Source organism: Heliconius melpomene, chromosome 12 (assembly GCF_056956725.1).
Source record: "Heliconius melpomene rosina isolate 202511_hmr_F chromosome 12, ASM5695672v1, whole genome shotgun sequence".
NCBI lineage: Eukaryota > Metazoa > Arthropoda > Insecta > Lepidoptera > Nymphalidae > Heliconius > Heliconius melpomene.
In genome coordinates, this window is record NC_140400.1 from 7,657,194 (window position 1) to 7,666,651 (window position 9,458).

General features: G+C 31.0%; 1 protein-coding gene across 5 annotated transcripts in view; it reads left to right on the top strand.

The window, feature by feature from the left end:
- Positions 1–372: 372 nt before the first annotated feature.
- The window catches only part of LOC146533704 (uncharacterized), a 41,622-nt gene continuing 32,536 nt past the window's right edge, over positions 373–9,458 (top strand). For 3 of the 5 annotated variants that reach the window (XR_014878554.1, XM_085194524.1, XM_085194527.1), the window contains exons 1-15: positions 373–575; positions 652–778; positions 849–955; positions 1,342–1,468; positions 1,885–2,013; positions 2,631–2,736; positions 3,370–3,493; positions 5,309–5,425; positions 5,740–5,871; positions 6,164–6,253; positions 6,417–6,495; positions 7,010–7,103; positions 7,469–7,546; positions 7,859–7,949; positions 8,295–8,612. Coding sequence is in view for 4 of the 5 variants with exons in the window: in XM_085194524.1 (XP_085050650.1) it covers positions 510–575; positions 652–778; positions 849–955; positions 1,342–1,468; positions 1,885–2,013; positions 2,631–2,736; positions 3,370–3,493; positions 5,309–5,425; positions 5,740–5,871; positions 6,164–6,253; positions 6,417–6,495; positions 7,010–7,103; positions 7,469–7,546; positions 7,859–7,949; positions 8,295–8,612 (1,785 nt within the window). In the remaining variant the exon portion in view is untranslated. The remainder of the gene's footprint in view (positions 576–651; positions 779–848; positions 956–1,341; positions 1,469–1,884; positions 2,014–2,630; positions 2,737–3,369; positions 3,494–5,308; positions 5,426–5,739; positions 5,872–6,163; positions 6,254–6,416; positions 6,496–7,009; positions 7,104–7,468; positions 7,547–7,858; positions 7,950–8,294; positions 8,613–9,458) is intronic. The other 2 variants (XM_085194525.1, XM_085194526.1) reach the window with 2 other exon arrangements.

The window sequence follows — 9,458 nt, forward strand, 5'->3', positions numbered from 1 at the left end:
CTTTGTAAATATATTAATTTTACAAGTGTTAAGCTAAAATATTTTATAATGAATTAATTATATATAGAAAACTTAATAATATATAATAATAATCGTTGAAAATGCCTAATTTATTATTTTCTAAAGTCTTGTTGCTTAAATTGAATCTTTCAGCTGTTGCCTAGCAACCATATTTTTAGGATCGGATAGACACACATTAAAAAAAATTGTTATAAGTTTTACTTATTTCAAAACATATTTCGTTCAAATCTATTTATTGCTACTTTTAGATTATCAGTATTATTATTTACATTACCAAAATGTATTTCAAGATTTACTAATTTCTTTGATTCTACAATGATTGTGTCTTTTAATGGTACGTGAATTCGTTTTTTATTGGAATTTTATTTTCTATTGGATTCCAAAACTGTCAAACTATTTTGAATTTAGATTTTCGATACAAGCACTGAAAAAGAAATTGATCTTACTATTTATTTATTTTACTATATACTTTATTATATTTGTTTGAAATGGAGACTTATGTCAGAGGATTTTCGTTTATGCCTGAAACAAAAGTAGAAGCTGGAGAATTAAAAGTAATTCAACTTACTTATTGGTGATTTTTATAGTATAAATTACACAAAATAATAACAAATTAATGTATTTCTTTAGTACGTAGAAAACGAAGATTTAGAAAAGACTTGGAAAATTACGAGAAGAGAACGTCTAAAAAAGCAAGAACAAAAAATATGGGAAGAGTTTATAATGGAACAAGATATCGTTCGGACCGTGAGTCAAGGTAAATATTGAATCATATTATACTAACTTTTTTTTATTATAATAATTTTCCTATGTATTTTGAATTTCAGATGATCCTTATCAGTTCTTAGATCAAGTGTCTGAGGAATGTATAAAAGAACTGTTAGATTTGGAACTGCAGAAAATGAGGCAAGAAGCAATTGAAGAACAGATTCATGTAAATGAAGTTTTTTTAGCCCTTATATGAATAAATATTATGTCTTCAAGCTCATAAGCTCAAATATAAATAATTTAACAAATGTTAATAAAATATATTGTAAATTTTCACCTTTCATATAATTACTTTGGAAATATGATTTTCGTATATATTTTTAAATATGTTTGTTATGATGCAAATAGAAATTATTTTCATTTCCCAGCTCTGGTATTATAACAATTTACTTTTTTAACTTCTGCTACTCAACACACAATGTCTTGAAAATTGAGTAGGTGGTGCTTGAAGAATGGTATGTGTTAAAACACTAGGTTTTCTTTGGCTACCCTTATGTATGTGGTATAAAATGTGTGTGTGTAAATTAATTAAAAAACAATTGGTTTTTTAAGGAAACAAAAGAAAAATCCCTAAATAATACAATAGATAATCAACATACAGTAACATTTGTGGATAATGAAGATCAAGAATGCACAATGTTTCAAGTGTTTGAAGATGACAAAGATGATGACATCTCAGGTAAACAGTCATTTAATAATTAAAGACAACCATAAGATTTACTTAGATATATAAATAGTAAATGTATGGGATCTGTTTAAATACTTTAACTTAAAATGTGTAAAAAAATGAGACTAATGAGTCTCAATGTACTCAATGAAGTAAAAGACTTTCTGTGAAGTAGAAAAGTTTTTTATTTTCTTCCGTAATATTGTGTTTAATAGACTGATGTAACAATTGTTCTTAAACAAATAAACAAAAAACTTAAATATTGATTATTAATTTAACTTTAATTTTAATTATGAATTTATTGTATGTATGCATTAGACAGACCATTAAAAACATTATATTAAACTATTAAGATTTGAACCAAAAACTGTCACATATAAACACCACAAGAGGATGACCTATGTTAATATGCAGAATTTTTTTTGAAGGTCCTGAAGAAGAAGCTTTGAATGATTCAATAAATAGCCCACCATGCACTGTTAGAGAGAGACAGGAAGAAACACAGGAAAGTACTTCTAATAACCTATCGAGACAACCCAGCCATGAGAAAATATGTTGTAAGTATTAAGTTAACTTTCTAAACTTATATAATTGGTTTAGAGTGAAAACCTGCTGAATTTGTTTTTGTGTTTTTTCGTTATATACATTTTTAAGTGTAAAAAAAAATTAAGTTGTGTTAAGACATTCCCCATTAAGTCACTTCCATTTCCCACTTTTGGCTAAATTGTCAGGACTTTAGATGTTGAGTGTCGGAAGTCAATGCCGCGTTATTGAAGCTATTTGTTCTATAATAGACAGAAATTAGGAAATAAAACAAGTTGCTGTTATTTTCTTTTCTTCTTTTTTAATTTAAATCTGCAATCAGACTATAAGCAGATAGACGGTACAAAGAATGTATGTACGAAGAAGTACTTCTTTCTATGTTTTTCAATTTCAGCCTGAACTGTGCGAACATTACGATAATCATAGACCTCGTTGTTTTTTGAGAACCATGGGGGATTTGCTATATTACACAGAATGTTATTTTGAACTTGTTGGATGCACATGATGTTACTTTTGCAGTAGCTTTGGTTCTTTTCTTCTAGAAATTATTAAATGATAATATTAAATTTTAATATTAGGAATTTTATGTGGTCATTGAGTTTACTATATATTTTTTAAATTTTACTTTCAGGCAAATCATCATCAGAGAATGTTACTAATTTAATAGAAAATAGTATATATTGTGCTAAAGTAAAGGAACTCAGGATGAAGATAAACAATGAATTGATTAATATCATGTAAATATATCGTTTTTTTAATTATATGTTCATAGATTACTATTAATTATGAATAAAATGTTAAATGAGCATGAAATTACTATAATATTAATATTTTTTTAATCAGTTTTGTTTTGCCTTAATTTTATAATTAAATTAAATGTTATATAAATTTAAATCTAATTTATGAAAAAGTCATACTTCAAAACTTGAAATTGATGACAAAACCTAACACCGCACTTTGTCTAACTGGACTCAAAAGGAATATAAATATTCAAACTTATATGAACATTGGCAACCATCGCATATACTATGTATATAATAAGTAGTTACATATTTCTTTATTACAACTATATGTAAAAAATGTATATCATATTTAAACAGTTTAAACATTTTTTTTTAGTTTCACGCTGTTTCTCTTCTGCTTAAGGTTGCTTAACCTTAACCTGTTAACCTTAGGTCCCCACTTCCCGAGGAATTTTTGATACATTGCGTGTTGAGTGGCGGAACTCAACATCGCTCTTTGCTTTGTTACCAAAGTGAGGAAATGAAAATATTAAATATATCATTCCCCCGAGCGGGAATCGAAGCCAAAATTGTCACGCTTGCGCCTCTGCTCAAGGCGGCCTCATTTATAAGTTCAATAATTTTCAGAAACATATTAGAAAATCAAAACCTATCAAACATAGATCCGTGTGATGTACCAAAAATGATGAAACACTCAAGTGAATTCAGTTGTAGGTACAATAGAGTACATTTGTATCAATTGCAGAGACAGGTGAGTACATCACTATTTTATGTACTCTGTGGTTGGTTATCCTATTTCTTTTCATAGAATGTTGTAATAATGGATGTTGTAATTTACAGTGTCTAACTGCAAGGGCAACGCTTGTGGGTTCTGTTCTCACACAGCGGAATGATTTATTTCTTCGCTCAGATAACAAGCCAAAGCTCAGCATTGTAATAATTTAATTTTTTTACATTATACAGTGCATAGGCAATTACCGTCCCATAAGCCTCATGTCTTGTTTTTACAAATTATTTGCCTCCTGTCTCCTTGAAAGAATAGCCCCAGTCATCGATGCACACCAACCTATCGAACAAGCTGGATTCAGAAGTGGTTTCAGCACGATTGATCATATCCAAGTGGTAGACCAGATGATAGAAAAATATATATAATATAATATTTAGAATTTAACAAACCATTATACATAGCTTTCATAGACTACAAAAAAGCTTTCAACTCAATTTCACACGAAAGCATCTGGGAGTCGCTGAAAGCACTTAAAATAAAAGAAAAATATATTAATATTCTAAAATACATTTACAATAACACCACAAGTAGAGTTAGACTAGATAGAGTGGGAGAAGAAATTAACATAAAGAGAGGAGTCCGGCAAGGAGATCCAATTTCCCCAAAACTGTTTATAGCAGTTTTGCAACTCATAATTGGAAAATTACAATGGCTTAATCAAGGCATTAATATGAACGGGCACTTCTTAAGTCATCTTAGATTTGCTGACGACATAATTTTATTCTCAGAAACCCCTTGTCAATTAAATAAAATGGTTAACGACTTAAACCAGGCCAGCATGAAAGTTGGATTAGACATGAACCTGGAAAAAACAAAAGTTATGACGAACCGCAGTGAAATCCCCCATCCTATCTTAGTAAATAGTACTTCTCTCGAGTTTGTAAAAAACGATGTATACCTAGGCAAACAGATGTCTTTGAGTAAAGAAAGAAACAGTCAAGAAATAAACCGACGAGTAGCAATTACCTGGAATAAGTTCTGGAACCATAAGGAAATACTCAAATCTCAACTTCCTCTGTTGACCAAGAAAATAGTGATGGATACAGCAATATTACCATGCCTCACCTATGGGTGTCAAACTTGGACCTATGATCTCAAAACCAGGAATAAAATTCAGACTACCCAGAGAAGAATGGAGAGAAGTTGCCTAGGTTTAAAATTAAAAGACAAAGTCAAAAACGTTGACATCCGAAAAAAGACAAAAGTATGCGATGCCTTGACTTTTTCGCTGAAGGCAAAATGGAAGTGGGCGGGCCACTTAGCTCGATACCAAGATGACAGATGGACCCTAAGGTCAGTAAGGTGGTCAGGGCCAAGAGGCTCCAGAGCAAGAGGTCGACCAAAAACCAAATGGGTAGACGAAATAGTAGCGATGGCGGGTGGAAGTTGGCTGGACACAGCTAAGGATAGAGAGTCGTGGCATTCCTTGGGGGAGGCTTTTACCCGAAAGGGGTCCATACAATTAACAAACAATTAAAATAATGAATAATTTAAAATGACATGAAATATAACAATCTATAAATTAAATAATAACAAAACTTATTAAATCTAAATATATATCAATGATTAAAATTTTTATAATTATAAATGTATCACTGTATGGAATTGAAATAAAGCTTATTATTATACAGTGTGTATAAAAAACAGCACATTTGTTTTATAATAAATAAAAATAAAAGTACTGTTAAAAAAAATCTTTTTTTCCCTATAGATTTTTTCGTATATTTATTATAACAGATTAAAGTACCTTTTACAATAATAATAATTTATAATTTACAGATGGTGGACATTGATCGTAATTCCAATATGGTGTTGCCGTTCGCGCAGAGAACTCATCAACAAGCCCAATTAGTGAGGATTACATCGCTTCATAATAATATTTTACACGCTGTGCAAGTTAGTATTCATGTGTTTATATTCTATGTTAATATACTTAATTAATTTATTTTCGTATTTTTTTTTATTTTTTTAATGTATCGGTATTTGAACCTGTTATGTTATCATTAAAAAAAATAATTGACTATTTTATGATCGAATGTAATTTATGTGTCATTGTAATATTGTTTGCGATATTTCTATGTGCGAGCGGTATCGATACCCATCACTAGCATTCTCATTTAGATTCATCCATTTAATATTTGAATTTGAATCACCGTCATTCATCCGAATTCATTCAATGAATGCTCTATCTTTATAATTTTTTATTTTAGGTATTATTAAAATCCTTCCAACAAACAGCCTGTATAGGTGATGCTTCAGAATTGGTGAAAGGATTGATAAGAACATTAAGAGAGTCAAAAGATTGCATAGGACTTGTGGAGAGTTCCAATATATTTGATGATGTAAGTTGAGTGTTTTTTTAAATTTTCAATATCTATCTTGCATATAGTTGGGTAGGCAGAGGAAATCTGGTGCCAAGTACACAATTCCCCAGGCACCTTACAATTTTCGAGTCATTACGTACCTGGAAATTAGTTGAGAGGCGCAACTCAACGCCGTGCTTTGTTCTGTCGTGCTATTTATTAAATATTTTTAAAAATCAAAATTGTCAGTCATTAAAATTTTATTAATGAAAACTCATACACTTTTCATTTATTATGTATTTTATTATTACAATCGTGACATGTTTTTCAGACACTCGAGGAGTCATGTTTAAAATTAGAAGAAACTGTAAATCAATATACAACTAAAATGTCTGATTTTTTAAACAAAGTAGACAATACGGTAATAATAAATATATCTAGTATTATGTGCTGGTCAATAAGAAATATTTATATTTTTTAAGTGACAAGCCAGATTAGCTTTTTAATTAATCTAAAATGCAATATAATTATATATTTTTGGCTTTTAGAAAATAATATATATTTTTTATTATTATTAATTTCAGAGTGCCTCTTCAAAAAAATCAAACAATACTAAAAGCAAAGATAAGTCTGGTAATTGGACTAAACCTGATAGTAAATCATGTATGTACTACATTTGTTGACTTGCTCTTCTTAATCACAGTGAAACTCATAGGACTAAGAATGACGGTTGCGGGTTCAATTCCCACTCTGGCAAGTGAACTATTTAATATGTCCATTTTATCAATCTGGTATTAGACAAAGTATCTTAAAACTATAATAGTTCTATCTGCCTGAGCTGCTTTACACCAGTACCCTCTTCCCTACCCGGTGTCGCTGTAAAAGCCAGTAGGACTAATAGCATTAACATCAAGCTCGAAAAAAAGCCCTGCTATGTTCGAGATACAGTGTGAAGCTAAAAAATATGTTTATTGATATCTTCTACCAAATAAACCATATGACAAGACAAGGGCGGCGTTGAGTTTCGCCATTCATCACACAATGTTTCTAATTAGGGCCGAAATTTTAATAGGGAGTGTCTTGACACTGCGTTTCCTTTGACTTCCCTGTTACATTCGGATACAGTGTGTAGCTAAAATACATATTTAAATATATTCATGTTATTTATATTTTTCAGTTAAAATCGATGAAACCCGTCTTTCTATGTATTCCTTAGAAACAATGCGAGTTACTTTAAATCCAAAATCTTCTAAATGTAAAGATAGTTCCAGGTTAGTAAAAATATGATTATTATTACTTTTTAAGATTATCGCTTTAGTAGAGTATGAAAATTTCTATGGTTGTGGGTTCGATTCCTGTTTGAGGGACCAATAGACTTTGATTTCTAAAAATAAAATTTTGACCAGTTCCAAGTTCGATTCCCACTCGATATGATCCTCGCTTTGGTAACGAGGCAAAGAACGGCGTTGAGTTCCAGTAGTCAACACGCAATGCTCCCCGAATTCGGTGGAAAATGGGGACACTAGGGTACCCGGTTCTCTCTGCCTACCCTGCTGTGCGTGCGATACAGCGTGAAACAAAAAAACTGTTTATTTTATAGTATAAAAAATGTATTTTTATATTTATATATTTTTAGCTCTTCGTCTAAAATATCAAATATGAAATCTAAAGATACTGAAAAAGTAGAATCTGGAACTTCAAAGAAGACTCCAAGGTATTATACATTTATTATTTATGTTTAATTATTTCTTATCCGTAAGAGTAGTCAGGGCCGTCATATAGGTCCGACGGCGGTGGGTTCGATTTCAACTTGAAATATGATTCTCATTTTCTAGCTCTGGTAAAAAGACAAAACTCAGCGTTGAGTACCGCTACTCAATACGCCTCGAATATCGGGATAAAATGTCGTAACACTAGTTTCCCTCTGCCTAGCCTACTTTGAACGGGTTACAGAGGGTAGCTATTCATGTATTTATTAAAAAAAAAATATATTTGCTATATATTTACATTTATTTTCTTTTTACAGAAAACGTCGACCATTAATGCGTGGTTCAGCTTCGACAAGAGAGAAGATGCCGTGCGAACAAGACGTACATACTTTAGTGGAAGTTATTGCTGTATGTTGTTTTAATTGTTTTTTGTTACCTAAATATAACAACGTTTCCCGCATATAGTAAGGAATCTAGTATTAGGAGGACCCTCCCCCGAAACTAAACCTGAAACTAAGCCACGATGCTATTAGATAAATATATATTTTTATCAAAAATGGACAGTATTGTAATACAATTTCCTCAGTTCTACATATTGCCTACATTTTGCTTAAACCAAAAATAGCTTAAATGTAAAAATTTCCCTATAAGGGAATCGAATCTACAACCGTCGTGTGTAATTTGCCACTAAGTGAAATTAATATATTACTATTTAATTTAGAATAATTTATTAATCACATTCATTTATTACAGTGCACGTCAAGCCACAATGATATTAACAAATCACCACAAAAATCAAAACTGACACCAAGAACACCAAAATCCAATAGAATATCAACAAAAACTAAAAATAATGTAACTAAAACTTTAAATAATAATAAAATTGCCAAAGAAGATTCTAGAATAAATGAATCTACAAGAATGGATAGTTCTAGAAGTAATAAACAGAAAGATAAAGAAACAAAGAAAGATATAGAAGACAGGAATTTGTGTGAAAAAGATAGCAATATAGGGGAGTTAGACAGTGGAGAAATGAGATGTAATGAGAGTAAGAAAGAAGATAGGAGTGAGGTAAGTTTTTTAAGTTTCACATTGCATCCTGCACATGGTAGAATAGGCAGGTGGGACCTGGGAACCAAGGGTTAAAGCACTATGTTTCCCATTAAAATACTTCCGTTCCCCACTTTCCGCCCTTTTAATATTTCACTCCCTCGAGTGGGAATTGAATCCACAATCGTTGCGTTGACAGTCGTGCGCTTGTGCACCCGGGTCACAAGTACATGACGTCCTTAAATATTTATTGTTTTAAGAAATTATAAAAAGTTAAGTAAAAGTCGTCTAAGAAAGTGAAAAATTAAAGTTGTCTTATGTGCCCGGAAATGATGGTTATCTATACTAATATAATAAAGCGAAAGAGTTTGTTTGTTTAAACACTAAGATCTCTGGAACTACTACTGGTCCGATTTACTTTTTTTGTTTTGTATGACAGCTACATTCCTCAGGAGTGCTATATAACATTACGGTTTATTTCTTAGTTAGCCTTAAATAATGAAATAACAATAATTAGGAACGCCATCGTATTAGTTTAACCGTGTACGCTGCAGAAATACTTAAATATATGTAAGTACATTGTACTACAATATTCAGTTTACATTTGATTACAAAAACTTACGAGCGAAAGTTATTCCATCATCAAGGGAATTTTATGAAGATAAGCTTTGGCTTTTATAGTATATAATTTGGACGTCCACTTTTCGAAAAAATGTAAAATTAAGATAATTCATTACGGTAGCAAGCAAAGGCTCCACTCCCGCGGGGGACGCCCTTAGACGGCTATTTCTTCCTCCATAATGCTTGCACTTTTTCCAAATAATGAATAATGATTGAATGTATAAATCAATATCAATCAATCTTATG